At 38.8% G+C, this 18,092-nt stretch overlaps 2 protein-coding genes across 4 annotated transcripts; both read right to left on the reverse strand.

Moving 5' to 3' along the window:
- Window positions 1–268: 268 nt before the first annotated feature.
- LOC105268250 (uncharacterized) lies at window positions 269–12,964 on the reverse strand. 2 transcript variants are annotated; one of them, XM_011307644.1, is made up of 6 exons: window positions 12,703–12,964; window positions 6,295–6,818; window positions 4,303–4,711; window positions 3,822–4,228; window positions 1,996–2,437; window positions 269–386 (listed from the first exon to the last, which is right to left on the reverse strand). In XM_011307644.1, the coding sequence occupies exons 2-6, from the start codon at window positions 6,616–6,618 to the stop codon at window positions 280–282; spliced, it is 1,689 nt and encodes a 562-aa protein (XP_011305946.1). In that variant the 5' UTR covers window positions 6,619–6,818; window positions 12,703–12,964; the 3' UTR covers window positions 269–279. The 2 variants fall into 2 exon arrangements, with proteins under 2 accessions (XP_011305946.1, XP_011305938.1); XM_011307636.1 differs by lacking the exon at window positions 12,703–12,964 and adding an exon at window positions 8,711–9,081.
- A 4-nt stretch (window positions 12,965–12,968) lies between these two features.
- Window positions 12,969–17,304, reverse strand: LOC105268240 (TWiK family of potassium channels protein 18-like). Of its 2 annotated transcripts, XM_011307624.1 has the most exons (7): window positions 16,360–17,304; window positions 15,624–15,798; window positions 15,372–15,528; window positions 14,314–14,380; window positions 13,666–13,853; window positions 13,267–13,451; window positions 12,969–13,039 (listed from the first exon to the last, which is right to left on the reverse strand). In XM_011307624.1, the coding sequence occupies exons 1-7, from the start codon at window positions 16,729–16,731 to the stop codon at window positions 13,023–13,025; spliced, it is 1,161 nt and encodes a 386-aa protein (XP_011305926.1). In that variant the 5' UTR covers window positions 16,732–17,304; the 3' UTR covers window positions 12,969–13,022. The 2 variants fall into 2 exon arrangements, with proteins under 2 accessions (XP_011305926.1, XP_011305916.1); XM_011307614.1 differs by having other exon boundaries at window positions 12,987–13,451.
- Window positions 17,305–18,092: the final 788 nt, after the last annotated feature.

Raw genomic sequence — 18,092 nt, forward strand, 5'->3', positions numbered from 1 at the left:
ATACTCAAAACTACTGTCCTCCTTTCCGTGACAATGGCTGTGCTGATGTCTGTGCTGGATCTGCACTTGTGACAGACCATTGCGACTTAATTGTGAACCACCACGTTGTAATTGTAAATTGGGAGAATATTGACCGCCCTGGTATGTATCACGGGTATTAATCGTCACTTTTTTACGTGGCAGTGAGTGACGACCTGGTGATGAATATTTATTGATACTAGCTGTACGATGTTTCACCAGGAGATCACTGTCGTCGACAGAGCTCCTGGCTGGCTGCTGTCAGGAGGCTGATACCATTGACATCGCCATGCCGTCATCCTCGTGATCATGACAGTTATCCGTAATGCCAGTGATACTTCCATCTTCACATAAATCCGATTTGAGACCTGGGAAAAATATCAAAACGTTTTTCTTTTATCGGACCGGTTTATCGTCTATTTTTATCTTTCCAAGGCTTTCCCTGTTTTTTCTTCTTTTCCTTTTTTTTAGGATTCTTCATGGGAAATTGAACTGGGGGATGGGTGAATGAGCTCGATCGAGTCGTTTTTGTTGGGTGAAGGTTGAGGAAATGATGCAGTATAGAATTTAATGGAATTTGATTAGAATTGAGTTGTGTTTCGCATTGACTGACGAGTACTCACGGAATTCTCATGATTTTTTTTTCAGGACAAATTGTCCTGTTGTTGATTATTTCAGCAACTTCTTTTTTTAGCGAGTTTTGTTTTCTTTCCCGAGAATGAGTTGATAGAAATGGGCAAATGGAATGTTTTAATACCGGAGGAGTGCAGAGAATTTAATTATCACGTAATTTTCTATAAGAAATTTTCTCGCTCACTCTCAAGATTCCTTGAGAATTAATGAAAAAGGGGGGAGTGAAAAACTGAGTGACAAATTTTTTCACGTGTTACACTGGCTTTTGTATGGTGATGGGTGGGGAAAATCTTATTAGATTATGAAGAATGAGAGAATTTTTGAGATGATAAATGGGAAAACATTAAAAATAAAATTTCTCTCGATAGAATGAAGCAGTTAAAGCGCTTATATACCTCCATTATATCGAGTAAGTCTTGGGGAATATAATGGAGCAAGTTTACGAACGAGAGAATGGAGATTTTCAATGCTTGGGGGGAGTTCGTGGAGTCTGTGCGAGCGAATTCTATAATTTTTAACGGGTTGAATTTGTCATTGGAGTTTGCCATGTTCGGGGATAACTTTTATCCCATCGCTCTTGAAATTTCCCACACGAAATATTACGAATTATATTGGAGTAATAAAATTCGGGAGATAATGTACAATGAAATTGAATATTAGTCCGATATCGGTAAATATCTGCTACTCGTACTCGTTTATTTTTTTATGATCTCTGTATTTTTCTCAGTCAAACAAAATTTGTTTGCATCAGATGCAACAGAGATTGCGCCAAACATTTGATATCAGAGATTTTCGTGTGACGAAATTGAAAAATATAAATGGCTTTGTTGGGAAGCCAGGGGAATTTCACCCAAAATTGGAGGAAGAATTTGCTTTGGCCCACTGGTTTACCAAATTTTCATGACATTTTTTTACTCTCATTCTTCAACGAATTATTTATCAATGAATGCTTCACCGATTTATTCAAAATTCCGACATTCTCAATTTGATTCTTCATTGAACAATATGTTTAATCGAATTTTTTCCTTTCAAAGTCATTAGATTTAGTGATTTATTGGAAACTGAGTCAATAACTCGCCTACCCACTCAATTTCATTACCAAAAACGCTCACCTTATGATCTTCATTCTGCACTAATGAAAACATAAACTTTTTTTCATTGCGCATATTAATTTTGTTGCAAAGTGGTAAATAATTTCAATGTCCCTTCAATTCCTATAAAAAATGCGAATAATTGGCTAAAGGCCTCCAGAAGATTGCAAATGTTAAATTCTCGCGAGAATTAGCAACAGATTTCGTTGAAAATAAAATAAAAAATACGTAAATGACCGATGAAATACGTTACCATTAGCTCCAATGGAATTAGCAGCGATTCCAGCACTTCCACAGGTCCTTCCAAACACTCTGACAACCCTAACAACCTCTTCCTGCATTAAATTGAAGCACATGGCAATTAGACCCATTCCAAATAAAATATACACAGAGCAGGCGCACAGGCTGAGCTCCTCGAGCAATCTGGTCGTAGCATTTCTTCCCATCGGCACTAGATCACCAAAGCCAATGGTACCCAAGCTCGTAAAGCAGAAGTAACTGCTCTCCAGAAGACTCCATCCTTCTAGGCGATTGAATACCAATGCACCCGCGCACACGTACACAATAATTATCAATAAACAGAGACTTATTGGTATCCTAACGACACAAATTGTATCAGTGCCGTAGCCCACTGTCGAAGGCATTAAGGACATCTGGGAGGACGGATGGAGATGACGTTTTTCCACGTTCCCTTCCTGGTAACAAATCGAAAGAATTGATAGAGAATAAAAAATTATTGGATTTGCTATCTAACTTTAATGATCCATTAATCCACATCGCTACCCATATCTTTTCACATTTCACTCGTCCATTAACGATTCGATGAGAATCAAAACTTGTGGGTATATAATTGAATGGGGTTTATACAGTCAATGGATCATTAAATTTTAATTGCTGAAAATAATTATTCTTAATTCTCAGGTAAGAATAAACATCTGGGATTCATGGAATGGTATTGTGGGATGAGCCCAGTCAATATTTGTCCGCCTGTTCGGGATTTAACAAAACGGGAAACATGTAATTGGATAGCATTCCTCACAATTTCAATTAATCGAAATAAAATATTTATCACCGCGTAAAATTGCATTAAAAAGTTTGATCGGCAGACTCGAGAGTTGATTATTTTTCAACGGAATGAAAAACTAACGAATAAATAAGCGAACAAAAACATGAATTCTGCAACGCTGTGTCCAATGGTAACTGCCTCGTTAAAAACAATTAAAAAAAAAATTCTTCCACCTGAAACCCTGGGTGGAAATGTAACATTATATTGGGCTGACCATTAAATTTTAATTGCTGGGGTACAAACGTTCTCATTCAAATACCTATTTCTAAATATCCTCACATGTGGGCGAAATGTAATTGATTGATCAAAAGCTACTGAAAAAAAAATTTTATTTTTAGTATCGTACTTTTGTTTCACAGATATTGATCCTCATTTTTTTTCAGGATTTGTTCTCATTATTCTACGAATTAGAGACTTCCTAACTAAAAAATCAAGATAAAAATCCGAAATTTCAGGATTTTTTTCATCGAAATGAGAATTAGTAATTAGTCTAATTCATTTTTCATTATAAATTTGATTAAATGGATTAATTATTTACCCCAGCTACCGCTCAATTAAAAATGCAGCCACCATAAAAACAGAAAAATATTCCTAAATTCAAGTAAAAAATTACGTGAAATTCAACACAAATTTTTTTTTTAAAACCACGTAATAATATTCCCCACTATTAATTATATCTCTGATTACGCGGAATTGTATCTCTAAAAACAAGCGAAAAAAATCCTGTGCGTGATGACTGCCCACTCATAGAATCGTACATTTGCGAATTGTCAAAAATTATTTATCAGTCCGTAAAAACTGACCCCTTTTTCTCTACAGACAGAACCCCCAATAAAAACCATAAAAATGCAATAAAAATCCCTTCCACGTAAAAAAGCATTAAAAAGTTGAATAGCCATGTCGAAAATTTAATAATTTCCCAACGAATAAAAAAACCCGGACTAAATATCGAAGTAAAAAAAAGTGTACGAAATATTTGAATGGAAAGGCTTTACGAAAATGAAATGAAATACCTGAAGGCCAGTGCTGGATCCACCAGGATGAAGATAAATATTGCCCTCGAGTGCCTCACGATCGAGTAGAATAGCAGCACCAGCCCTAACTCCAAGTTCATCGCAGTTTGCCTCCTTGGAGTAAAATGCCGGCGTCAACTTAGCAGTATCAATGTGATTATCATACCTATGATAGCTCTTCTCAATAATTCCAGGCATAGCAGGTGGTGAAACAAGAAATTTTCCCTTTGCCCTTGTCTTTCGGCAGCTGCTCCTGTGGCACATGCGTCCATAAAAAGCCCGAAATGTTCTGGCAAAAACATCACCAACTGTGCTGAGATAAACGAGCATGAGTGGAATACCAGCTAGTGCATAGACGATCGTGATAACACGTCCCCAAACAGTACGTGGTGCAGTGCTACCGTAACCTAATCAGAACAAATTGGTTAATTTCGTTGATGGTATTTAAATAGCGCTGGCTAATGGATTGTTGATCAAATACCAATGGTCGTGATGAGGGTCAAAGAGTAGAGTAAACTGCTGCCAAATGTCCAGCGTCTGTCGACTATTAAATTACGTCTGTCATGACCCCGAGGGTTCCTATGAACAGGACCACCGTACATCGAGTATTTTGATTTATCACGACTGATTGTTCGTGCCATTTTCTCCTGAAAATCAAGAATCTCTCGCTCAGCAAGCCTCGTCCAGTTTTCTTTGTAGAGCACATTCAGATCCTCGGTGATACTCCACAGCCTCTCGACCGTGTAAGCCCGTAATTCACGGGCTGAAGAGTCTTCATCGTCTGGATTTTGCACAATGCCACCATTTGTTTCGTCGCCAGCTGTATTTAGCGATGGTTTTGATGATTTTGAGGGGGATGAGGCCAGACGGACTAGATCTGTCGGTGGATCCTGTCAGGGATAACACATGTGCAACTATTTCGGACCAGTGTAATTAGAGCTAGTTTTTTTTTTCTCATGCCCGGGGATAAAGAGATAGTCGTCTACGACGTGATTTCTTGCGATTGATTTCATGGAGGATAATTGAGTTTGCGAGGATTAGACGGACTGCGATAATGGAGACCTTCCGGCTAAATTTCTCATTCCATTGAGCCATTACTATCCCTTTTTTTCGGGGGGATTCGAAATTAAAGTCAGAACTTTTTAATTTATCCTCTTATGCGCTTACAAAATGCCAGCACGCTCGGTGATTTTTCATTTCATTCAAGATTTCAGTATTCATATTAAGTGAAAAGATTTATTTCGAAAAGAAATACTTGAGAAGTTAGGATCATCGAAGAATTGACTATTCATTGAAATTTTCATCGCCATGGCATAAAATTCCTACATTCTCAGAGATCTTTTGCGAAAATTCCCAAAAATGTAGATATTGATTAGAATTCAAATAATGATAAAACAAATAATGATAAATTGAGAAGATATCGGTAATAACTCGTTAAATAGAGTAATTTGTATTGGAACTCTATCTTTTCTAGGAAAAAAACTAAACTGGAATCGAGTCAATAAGCGAGGTAAATCGAACCAACAAATGGAATTGGATCGAGGGAAACTGGAGCTGAATTGATCCGAAGGTTTGACTTGAATCAGTTAAATGGTATTAATTTGCATCTCTCTGAGCTACACTTGATTGATGCCACCAATTCGACACGGAATGAGTCAATTTTCGACATGATCCTGTCCGATCTGATCCAGCAAGATTCACTGATTTGATTCAGAATAACAATTTCTTAATGGAGTTGGAAAATTTGTAAACTAAATCGTTTTGGGGTAGGAGTAAATTAATCCCCTCGTTTGGTGGAAAAATATTTCTCCCACCACACACACGGAATATATAATTCACTTCATTATAATTTCGCATTCTTTCTGCTTGCTCTATATCATTTTATTCGTTCTTGAAAAATTTAAATGAGCACATTTTCGTGAATGAATGTTCGTCCACTTGTCAGAGCTCCGGTGCTCGAAAAATGTCTTACAATTTACGAATTTCTCTTTGATAATGTGTAAAAATGAAAATTCCGTAGAGCACTTGAAATTATTCGCCCCTATAAATATTAACGAAATTCAAATAAAACTGGTGAGTTATAAAACGACCACTTGCTGGGCAACCAAAGTGAAGAGAACAAACTGTAAAACTTGGCCCTCAGCAACAAATATTGAATTATAATTTTCACAATTCCGGTAGAGTTTAAATTCACCATCAAAGACGTGTAAATAATGTAGAATTCATCCACAAATGCTCTCGCATACCCTTTAACTAACAATTCCAAATGTTTCCAGAATTCTGTCATTCGTGATGAAGAGGTTCTCCTTTAATTGCTCGAACAATTTTCACAGAGAGACTAATAATCACTCCTACCCCAGTTTAAATTTCAAGAGTAGCAAGAGCCCGAGTTCCGTCGTTATCCGCACTATCTCTTTATTTTCCCATTGGCAGGAATGAAAAGACAGATAAATAAAAATACAGGGGGAATTACCGATTTGAATCCCCCTTCCAGTGCCATAAAAGCGAATGCACCGAGCAGTGTATATCCGAAAACAAGTACACAAACACCGAGACAGGCCAGGAAGCCAGGTGCTTTGGCATTTCTAGCATTAGCACAATTGCAACAGCAACACCACAATTCCGATGCTTTAACAGTTGTCGATATCCTAAAGGTGGAATTATCCTTGCTACAATTTGTTGTATTGGTCCCAGTGACACTTGTAACTGTCGATGATACACCAGTCAGCTGATTCGTCCGTCGATCCATCGAGGATCTTGTTCCTCTGTGATAGTAATCACTGTTGCTTATTTGCATTGTTCCATGAATATTTTGATCAGATTAATGTGTTTAATGCCAGTGGAATGGTCATCCGGCGGGCATGATTCTCAATCGTTGGTGTCTGTGATTGGCAGGGTAATGAGCACTGGTGTATCGCCGATGACATGATGATGATAAAATTAATTTAATTGAGGAATTTGACGTGATTCCAGGCGGTGATTCCATGTAGACAATCTCTAATTACAACAAACAGACATTTATTTTTTCTTTTTTCAGATTTATTTTTTGCCACTACTGCGGGCTTTTTTAAGCAGACAAATCATTTTTATATGTTTTACGGAGGAGATTTTGTTTAAATATTACCGGTTTATTGATTAATTGTGGGCTTTTTTTATTTGGAGAAATTTTAGTGGGTGGAGGGATTAATTTTATGGGGATTTTAGAGTATAATAAAGTTAATTGTTTTTAATGGAGGCGGAAGTAAATAGTCAGGAATTTTGTTGGTAAGTTTTGAAATTTCATTTTGAATTTTTCAGCGGTCTCTAATGGCTGAAAAATGAGGAATCGATGTCAATCGCGTTAAATTTTCCGACTTTCCACCGGATATTTTTCACCACGAAAACGTTCCCTGGTCTGTTGAATTTCCCTACCATTAAAGAACCGTCTCCGACCGCCCCGCAACGAATAATCATCCTCAAAACTCGTAAAGTTTAAACAATACCATTGAAAAATGGAGTTCCATCGGAAGTTCTGAAGCTTCAACTGGAAGAAATAGCCCAAAGCAATTGGACATCGTCAAACCGGAAATCTGAATAAATAAAAATATGAACGGGTATTTTTGCTGATGTGAAATCAAACGAATGTTGAAAAAGCGATGGAATCAGTGGACCACCCGCTGATAAAAGCAATAGATAGTGGGTAGATAGTATTGGGGTCTGATTATATTGAAGTGAAATACGGGGTGGGACATTAGTTATTTTCAAGAAAATGAAAAGAAGAGAAAATAGGGGAGTGAGAGCCTATCTCGAGTGGTGTACAATGGGTAAGTGGCTGCGGCGTACAGAGTACCGAGTGCAAGTGAGATGGTGAATCAACGGGATGTGGTAAAAAAAAAAGGATAAAAAAATAAGAGAGTCAAGGAGTCAGGGTATATTTATTCGCAATACAAGTGGGCTAGGAGGTGAGTCACGGTTGGCGTCAGACGGCACAGTGGTACCTTACACCGTTGGTTTGGTGCAATCGATAGCCCCAACGGGTTATACCAGAGAAAACTACAGTGAAATGGCGAGAGACAGAGGGATGATGCACCCAAGGTGACAACACCAAAGTGGTGGAAGAGTGGGTGGTGGAGAAAGCTGTGCTGAGGCTTGCGGAGAACGAGGCGAAGTGTCTTCTACACGTCTCCATTCCACTCACTCAATTTTCCAATACCGAGATGACGCGGAATAGAAAGAGGAAAAAAAAAATGGTTAAAGTAATGAAATAAAAACGACAGAGAGTTGAAGAAAAGAAGAGGATAAAATTGGAATGGAGAGTGGTGATGAGGGGTAGAAGGGAGAGAGGGTGGGAAGATGTTGGAGAAATTGGAGGAGAACCGACGGGTCAGATGTCGTGAGATGGAGGATAAATAAATGAAAGTTGAGAGAAATCCGAAGGGCAAATGCTGTTGGCGCCTTTGGCCACATTCATCACTGGCAAAAAAAAAAAGCTGATAAAAAAGAGCCGGGGAAAGAAAATGAGGAGTGAGAAAATACACGGGTATGAGAAAAAAGAGGAGAAAGTGGCACTTAACAACTCCCCGGAATTTGGCCTTCGGGCTAAAGCCAACCCCTTGAAGATTATCACAGTCTATTCGCATGCCTAAACCACGTAACAGCCCAGAGACCATATAAATGAGCAACCGTTTCATCATCCCTGTCCAATAGACTTTACAAATCCCCCCGTACCAGCCATCCTCTCTCACCGATGTACCATATCTCCACGAGTCCTGCGGATTAAGTGGTGATTACGCGGTCACTTAATTACTCGTAATTATTGACGAATTTAACGCTCGTACCGGACGTTATGGGGTGAATCGGAAAAACATGATCCATCACCTCTGTGAATATATTCAATCAGAAATACGTACGGATTTATTCGTTGATATTCATCGCTCGTCGCTCATCGCTCTCCGGGCAAAATAAAACTAAAAGAAATGATATATTTCTAGACATCCAACTGTTTTCACCCCATTTTTTTAGTTTTATGTACGGAAAAAAGACGATCATGAGGTCTCAATTGAAGTTTTTAACTTGAGGGGGTGAAGATTAAATTTAAATTTGGAAAATTGGGAACTGGGGAGTCGTCACTGGTGGGTACTTCATCGTGAAGAACTCAATGAAAGTAAATTGAAATAGTCGGGTTGGGGTGAGGGTGGGATGGGGGGTGGCAACTTGAATTTCACCGGACGAGAGTGAAAAATTGTGCAAAACAGTGGATAATTGGAGTGAAGCGCGGGAAACACACCCTCACGCGGGGAAATTCAACACGGTACTAGTCAGCGTTGAGGAACGCTTTTGCACTAGTATCCCTAACATTGAGCAAGGTTCATAACGTTATGGCATTTGTGTGTGAATGTGCGCGCGCGGCGCTTTTCCATTTCCCCTGTCAGTGTATTGGTATCAAAAGGGTATAGTCAGCGTCGTGGCCGTCGTGGTAGAAGGGGATGACGGTGGTGGAGGCTGTGGGTGCAGGGATCATCAGATCTCCTCTGTGCCCCCGATATTCCACGATTAAGTCATACACCCTGAATCAATCAGGTCTCATTTCAAAGCTCACAAAAATACCCGGAAAATAAAAAAAAAATTGTCAAATTCATCTCTGGCAGTGCCGAATTATTCACCACTGAAGATGAACAGTTCAAGCCTTGTTCTCTCTATCTACTAGAAATTAGTCCCGTTTACGGCTTTATATCTCCGGACTCGATGATACGGGTGGGACGAGTTAGGTCTCATTGGGAAGCCCCTGAGGATACCTTGAGAACGGAATAAAATTTTTCGATATTCACTCAGTAAATTTTGAAATATCGATGATCAAAGATGATCTATGTCTCAACCACAGACTCGGTATCCTCCAGTGATGAAATTCGCGCGCAGAATCGCACGATGGACGAAGGTGTATATAGGACAGAGGGAAAGAAGGGAAAACTGGTAATGGTGGGTGGTAATGGGTGGTGGGTTGGAGAGGGAATGGCGATGCACCAGGACGCATGAGCGTGAAGGAGTGAGGGAGTGAGGGAGTGAGGGAGTGAGAGAGTGAGAGGGTGAGAGAGGGAGGTAAATTCTGTGGGTTTGAGAAAATGAAGAAAGAGGGAATGGCATGGGGAGTAGTGTGAGAAAAATTAAGGGGGTAGGGGGAAGAAATGAGCGTTGGTATGAGATATTGATGAGGATGAGAGAGATGAAGTGAATGAATTCCCCTCCAGACCCCCTCTCCCCCATTAGGGGGTTTGGGTTGGTCCCGTTTCTCCAATGACGACTGTTGCTCTTTGGGGCACCACCACTAGTGTACATTATACCTGTAAATGCACACCGGGGGTTGAATTGGTTGCGATGAGGGATACAAAACTTGATGAAGAGGAATGGAGAGTAGGAGGACTGCATTATCCATTTAAACAGGTATACAAGGGGGCTCGGTGGGTTTTGTTGCCTGATATGATCATCGATAACGAGAGTGGAGAGAGTATAGTTCTCGCATACTGGCTTGATAGGTTTGTACAAATGGATTGGAGGTTTGCCAATGCTGTGGGGACAGTTTCATGCACCGGTGAAATGTGCAAGTAGTGGATTTTGAGTTTAGAGATTGCGTTTGCCAGGGTTGGGAGGGCTGAATTGGATTTCAATGATGAAGAACTGGATGGTGAGATGATGGGGAAAGGGTAGTAGGGGACGAATGGACTGGAGGATGTGCCAGAATTGTGGATCTATGATATCCGGTTGTTGTGTATGTCATATCAGGAAATTATCATCGATACGCTACATATTGTATTCGCTAGGGGGTGAGGATGGAGGAAGAGGGATGATTGGATTATGGCCAATGCCAGATGTTTTTCTTTGGTATTCTATATGGATTTTTCCATCACTGGGGTGATCTCTACGTGTCTCTATTTTTCTTTTATTTTTTCTTTTAGAGCGAGAGTTGGTTATCATAAGTTAATTACACTCCTCTGTCTAGATGAGATGAAAATATAATTGGGGGTGAATTTATATAGGAATGCGTGTTATCATGTGATGATACGATTTTTGAATTGGATGTCAGAATTTCGAAGGTGAAGCATGCATATTTATATTAATCATGGTAATTATCATTTTTTAGATTACATGGAGAGGATACGGCAGAACGAATTACAACTTGAGTATCTTATTTTGCGAGAGAACAATATTGAAGTATCTCGCGAGTTTTAAAGTTATTATTTGGTAGTTTAAACATTTCAGTGATTTTCTTTATACGTTAAATCCGTTTCAGGTTCACAGATGGTTGCAGAACGACCAGAGGATCAATACTATTTTCATTGTACCAATTCTCGCGATTGCCAGCATTGCAATAAAGTGTTAAGATATTAGTTGTAACGTATTTTTATTGAATTTTAATGCTTTGAGATGTTATCCAAGAAATCTTTATTTTATTCCATTAAAAAGGACAGATAGAAGTTGAAAAATTGTTCGTTAACTTGCAGTTTAAGTATTCACTCTGCAATTTTCCTTTTTTTATTTTTAACTCTCCTCATTAATGGAAAGAACTAGTTATCAAGTAATGAGAAGTTGAGATATTAAAGCTGACGGCATGTGAATGAGCATGGGCACATTTATAGCCGATGAAAACTATTTTGAACCGAAAAATGAGAAAAATGTCAACTTTACATTGATATGCGTGAATGAAAAAAGATTTTCCTCGGGATAAGGAAATTTTCGCTCATCTGGTCTAGAAGTCATTGGTAAAGCTGTTTTCTTTTATTTTATTTTAAGCAGAAAATCCATGAAATAAGTGAAATAGTCACTTGTTTCAAGGATTTCCGGTCGTTAGATTCTACAACCACGAGTTCCTAGAGACAAGGGTTTTTTTTTTCTCCTCTAAATAAAGATTCCTTTTTCACTGAGTACTCTGTTACTATTTTATCGCTCGTTATTTATCGTATGTTGTTGTCGAATGAAATTATTGATCGAATAAATCGAGGGCGGTCATTCAATTCTCTCAGCAGCTAAGAGAATTAACTACTTTTGACAAAAGAAACTTTCTTGGTACAAGAAAATATAGTCTTATCAATTTAAAAAATTGTAAAATCTAATAAATAATTTCATTCTCACACTAATAACAAAAAATGTGTGGTTTAGGTTCACCAAAAACAATAATTATCGATGTTGACACGACGAGTGAATGATATTATATTCAATAATTTGAACTACTACAGGAGGGTAACGGCGGATAAATCACGCGTTGTGTTCAGAACTATTTGAAACCCATCTTTCTGTGTGTCCATTGTCTCTAAATGTACCAACATGTGTTGTCTTTGGGGTCGACAACACCGCCACGTCCTCGTCTTCGCCCTGGATAACACAGAGAGGTGTATTAATATCCATCTCTCCCAAACTAATTGTTTCCCTCTAAAAGGGTACCCAGATCCTTAACCAGGTGACGGAAATCCACCCACTCCATTACACAATATCCAGAATGGTTTGGTGAACCTGAACTACATATTTACAAGATCAATAGACATTATTTGACAATAAAATTGTTTAATGGTTGGAATGGTTGGAATGGAAGCAAGAATTCCTCCCAATAAATTCGATTCTATGGAGGGTCCCTTGGTGATGAATAAATTTATTCCTCGAGTGTGAGAATAAAAACATTGATTACAAGATTTAACAGTTTAAAAAAATAGAGAAGAGAATGTCATCTAGTATCAAGTAAATCTTGTCTGTCAAACGAAATTTTATCTCTCAGTGCAGTGCCAAACCTGTTACGTACTCGTGCAAATGGATTTTTGGTGGTTGTAGAGTGCCATATTCAGGATAATAGAAAAGTGGAACGATAGAGCTGGTTAGGGGGTGTACGAGTGGATGCATCACATGGCTTCATATGTACCTGAATCTCGTTGAATTGTGGCAGGTTGTGGAGTAAAAAAAGCCAGTGGGAGATATACACACGTCATACAACGTAGGTAGACCAGACGTTTTAATCTTGTACTTGTCCTCTACCACTTGCTCATCCACACCAAGATGACTGCACGAGAGGTGGCTTCCTTTTTCTGTAGTTTTTTTCATCGCCTCCTCATCCCCATCCCCTTCTCTTTACCATTTTTAGTGGATATACATGTGTGTGTGTGTGCAAGGGAGGAGTGGAAAACGTTATCCTATCTGTCGCATCTGAGTACGTGCTTCACTGTTCGCGTGAACGATCGCATTTTAGCCATCACTTCTTCCTGCATCAGGTTGAAGCACATCGCTATCAGAGCCATGCCTGGTGAAAAAAAAAGAGAGGGAGAGAGAGAGAGAGAAGAGGAATACGTGAGAGTCAATGATTTTTTGCTCTATCACTTTTACTGCTCATTCTTCTTCATGACTATCTGGCGCATCAAGTGCTTGACAGATTTGATAATATGGTTTATGGATGTTTTTCAGTCTGACGGATTGTATTTTGTTTTATTACCTAGCATGAGATACATTGAGCAAAATATGAAGGACAGCTCGATCCCTTGGCCGGAGTATATCTTGTCACCTGGGACAATATCACCAAAGCCAATTGTCGAGAGGGAGATGAAACAAAAGTAGGAGCCGTCTAAAAAGCCCCAGTCCTCCCATTCAGAAAATAACAGGGCTCCACCGCAGATGTACCTGTCACAAATTGTTTCGTGGATTTTTGTTTTTTTTTTTAATCTACTTTTTATTTTGCGCGGGAAAACTTCTCAGCTGGGGGCTTTTCCACAAATGTACAGTCAGAAGTTTTTATTTATTTATTTATCTGGAGAGGGAGTTTAGATGACTGACAAGTTTGTTTAACTCTCATTGTTGTCTTTTTATCTGGGATGGACAAGTGTTGGAAACTTACCCGACCATTATACCGAGACAAAGGGTCAATGGTACTGTAATGCGTTGGGGATCGTAACGATCGCTCTCGTCGTCCTCATCCTCGCTGTCCTCCTCGTTCTCCTCGTCGGTGCTCGTTGTCTTTGACATGGACTCAATTTCACCATCTAGGCTCACCGTGTCTACTCGTCCGGATTGCATTCTGACCATCTGAAATTGGTTCATTCGGCAGAGTTGAGGGTGCAATATTCACGAAATTTTCAACCATTTTTTCATAAAAAATTTCTCAACTTGAGAAATATTTTGAAAAAATTCATTTAATACAAATTCCGCAAGTTAATGCATTGTTAATTTATTTTTCTTTCATAATGTTTGTTAATAATTCATGAATAATTATAATTCCACTGCAAGAATTATTTGCAGGAAATCAAAACGGTTAAATGATATTGTTTACGTGATTTTAATTAATCGAGTTAATTTTATTTATGCTAATCTTAATTAATTGCTTTTGAGAGTTGAAAGATTAAAGATTTAGTTTGAATGACGCTAATGTTCATTTTTCTTTTACATTTTCCAAATGCCACTCAATTGACTAATTCGATAATCAAAAATACTTGAATTGTCTCAATTGCACTGGGATATTGCAAAAATGGATAAAATTTGAATGGACCTGCCAAGTGTTCTTGTATGGTTCAGCATTCGATGGATCACGGGGTACCCTTGGCCTCTTTCTGCATCTGGTAAAAACACGCACGAAAATGAGAATCTCAACGAGCCATACCACACGGAAAAGCCATTTCACAAAAATTACCATGAGAATTACGTTCGGAAACATGAAGCAGATGCATCACGTCAGGTATTATCAGAACTAATATTTTCCATACAAATTTTAAAGAAAGTAGGTCTACTCTGTCTCGGCAGGTTCGTTGACACCAAAAATATTCATATGTACTGTTAAAAATTACTTGCAATTGCAGTCATAATTTCAGTCATTTGATTTTTTAATTAAATGCGTCTGAATTGAATTTGAATTTATGGGTTGTTCAAGTTAAGGACTTATTGCCGAGATTTTCTCTTTTTTCATGTTTTTTTTTCCGATCAACTGCGGATCAGATTGATATCACTTAATGACTCACAAATTTCTACAGTCGTACGTCTATTTTTCTCCATTTATGGTTAGATAAGCAGAAAAAATAGATAAGAAAAAAATAGCTTACACATCCAAATGCGTTAAAAGCCATCCAACTTAATAGACCATAAATTAACATTGTTCTATTTTTACTCTGGTATATTCCTTCAGGAATTCCCAATAGATAGAGTTCCGGGCAATTACTGTTTAAATTTCCAACATGTTTACGTTTTTTCCGTGTTATAAGAACGTGAAACTATAATTACCAGAATATCCAATAAATTAAATAATTCGTCACATCGGAATTATAAAAAATTTCAAGTTTTCCATCTAAAAATTCCAAGTACATATAATTTTTAACAGTGCACATTTGAATGGTGTAATTCAGTAATTCTGTGCAGAAATTCCAATGAAATAAAAAAATTCACGATTATTGCCCCTACATTGGATTGAGTGTCACTCTCGTGAAAATTAACAGTCAAGAGCCCCTGAAATTTTATACTTTTTTCCTTGTACGAGTGAAGTTTCCATTTCCCTGTGTTCTGTCACGGATACAATACGAGAAATGAAAATAAATAAAATAAATGCGAATAGAGTACCTGCACAAACAGCAGCGTGCATACGTCCACTTGAAACTTCTAGCAAGTATGTCGCCGATGTTACTGAGGTAGAGTAGAAACAGGGGCATACCAGCAATAGCATAGCCAATGGTAATCACCTTTCCTGACATTGTCTTTGGGCACATATTACCGTATCCTTTGGGGATTAGTAATTCAACATTATGATTAACGGTACGTGAAAGTACGGGGTAAGAGTGGAATTGATATACGATGGGTTATTATTTAACTCACCAATGGTCGTGATGACAGTTAACGAGTATAGAAATGACCCAGCAAAGCTCCACTTTCGATTTTCCGACTCTGTACCATCCCATCCACTCCTCACAGCGTCAATTACAGTTTTCTGATAATTCACCAGTATCTTATCGACCTTCCTCTTCCATATTGTCTCCGAGAATATATTCTCCTGGAATAAAAACAGATATACTATACCAAATAAGCGGTTATAAATTCACCGCAAATGGTATGTGCTAGAGTATTCCGGGGAATATTGGTTGAATTTATACCCGAATTAGCATTCAGATATTTCTGGAAAAATTCTCTGGAGACGGGGGAGACGTGAATTTATCGTTTCGGATTTGTACCCTGATGGAGGGGTGAATTAGTGGTTATCTGGAATTTTTTATCCATACCTCCAATGGGGGAATTCATTTTTTTTTCTCAAATTTTTATGCTTTATAAATTCACTTCACTCAATCCACATCGGTAATATCTATTGACCTCTATCGATGATGGCCTCAGGCAGACTTTCATCAAAGAAAATAAAATATTCCAGTAACTTTCAATTAAACTTTCAACCCAGCAAAATAAAAAAAAACCTTCTATAAATAACACTATTTGCTCGATTAAACGGAATCTCATTTTAAATTTCCCCGTGATTGGGGGAGATTAATTTAAAAACTCCTCAAACTTCTCTCCGGTGGATGTTAAACATAATTAAACAAACAACAATTGTCGTTAAATTTACCTTATAAGTTAAATTCCACAACAGAGCAGCGGTGTCATTTCTCCTGGTGGGTATCAAATGGCCAGTGCCAATTCTCCGGCTATTCGTACCCTCGATAAATTCAAAAATGAAGGCACCAGCCACCGTGTAACCAATCACTAAGCAAACAATCCCAACGTTACTGAATAAAAAAGCAAGAAATGCCCGTAACCAGTCAGCAACTTTTTCACCAAATGGTTTTCGCCTTTTTCTTCTTCTTCTGTCCCTCCACTCTCTCCTAGTACCACGTCGTTTTATCGAAGCGCCACGATTACTCCATGGCTCATGGCCATCCAGCACTCGTCCACGTACTGAGCCCGTAGGTGCTTGGATCCATCCTCTGGATTCTTCCATTTCTTACCCCAAAAAATTCAAAAACCTCAGGATTCCCCTCATCTCTCTAGTGCCACCGAGTGCGCCTCATCAATTTATCAGGAGAGAAGAGAGACCATCCAATAATCCAAACCAAGTCGACAGAGGAAAATTCCCTCAATTTCCACTTGAAAAAGGGAAATCAGCGCGTGAACTCGATCACGATCGACGCACAGTGACAATAAAAGAGCAATCCAACGGATAAATCCCCCTGGCAAGGAAGAATCAGGACTGCTCGACGCCCTCGATCTTCCTCGGGAGACAGAGTGAGAGAAAAAAATCACCTGGGGATTGGTTTATCGATGATAAAAAAAGGTGTAGATCAAAAGGGGAAAAAAAGGTGACCCAGTGGAGGCTCCGGCCAGGGAGGATTCACCGCCTCCAATAAAAGAGGAAGCCCCATAGGCCGCAGGGGAAGACGTTTACGAGACTCTAGCCGAGGGGATAACAACGGGGAAGAACCAATTGATAAAATCACCCGGAACAAAGTGTTGCCTTCCTTCCACCCAAGATCAACTTATCCACTAGAGACGGTATATCCCCCCCCGAATAACCAAAAGCCACGAGTTATTCGTTATATGTTTAAAAATGAATAGTTCTTGCTGTCTTTGTCCTGACACTATGCCGACTCTGTCCGACGGCACACTAACTCGAAAATAGAGCATTTCTAAAATTACAAGCAACGGCCCAGAGACGAGACAAGAGACAGAGTTAACACGGCCAGTTGGAGATGGTTGTCGTGGTATTGGTGGTGAAATAACAGAAAAATTATTCGGAAGAGGTGAATGGAACTGGAGTGGGGGACCACTTCGCTGGATTCAGATATATTTTAAAAAAACATCTGGTTATTGTTCATATTACAATTGATTCGAGTCAAGTGAGTCGATCGTTGTATGAGTTGAAGAGCGATTTATTTTGAAGAAATGTCCCCGATCAACTTTGGGTTAAAATAAGCTGAGAGATTGACTTGAGTCAAGCGAAAAAACCGAGTCATTTCCGCCAAAACTCTTCTCGTTTCACTGGATCAATGAGAACTTTATTTAAGTCAATTTTCTGGTGGGAATTCCGGTTGGTGAAAGACACCCGTCAATAAAATACCGGTTGCAAACCTTTCTGGTCAAGCAAACAGAAAAAAACTTGAGTCAAGCTCAAATTCTGAATGACTCACGCCGAAGTTCTCGTTTCAGAATTGATAACGACTTGACTCAAGTCGCTCTTTTGGCATGATTTAATTTTTATTTTATGTTTTAACACGCGTCAATGTCGTGCCAACATGCACTTGACATGACAGGTCCAACTTAAGTAAGTCCGAACTGTCAACTTGACTGAGGAGAATTTTTTTG

This window comes from Fopius arisanus, unplaced genomic scaffold (assembly GCF_000806365.1).
Source record: "Fopius arisanus strain USDA-PBARC FA_bdor unplaced genomic scaffold, ASM80636v1 scaffold00003, whole genome shotgun sequence".
In the NCBI taxonomy this organism is placed as follows: domain Eukaryota; kingdom Metazoa; phylum Arthropoda; class Insecta; order Hymenoptera; family Braconidae; genus Fopius; species Fopius arisanus.

Coding starts and splice junctions, on each gene's coding strand:
- LOC105268250 (XM_011307644.1), bottom strand. CDS start 6,618: ATGCAAATAAGCAACAGTGATTACTATCACAGAGGAACAAGATCCTCG. Junction 4,229..4,302: donor GACCCTCATCACGACCATTG/GTATTTGATCAA, acceptor TGTTCTGATTAG/GTTACGGTAGCACTGCACCA. Junction 387..1,995: donor TAATTCCATTGGAGCTAATG/GTAACGTATTTC, acceptor TATTTTTCCCAG/GTCTCAAATCGGATTTATGT.
- LOC105268240 (XM_011307614.1), bottom strand. CDS start 16,731: ATGGAAGAATCCAGAGGATGGATCCAAGCACCTACGGGCTCAGTACGT. Junction 14,381..15,371: donor GCACGCTGCTGTTTGTGCAG/GTACTCTATTCG, acceptor TGTTTTTACCAG/ATGCAGAAAGAGGCCAAGGG. Junction 13,854..14,313: donor CATACAAGAACACTTGGCAG/GTCCATTCAAAT, acceptor AACCAATTTCAG/ATGGTCAGAATGCAATCCGG.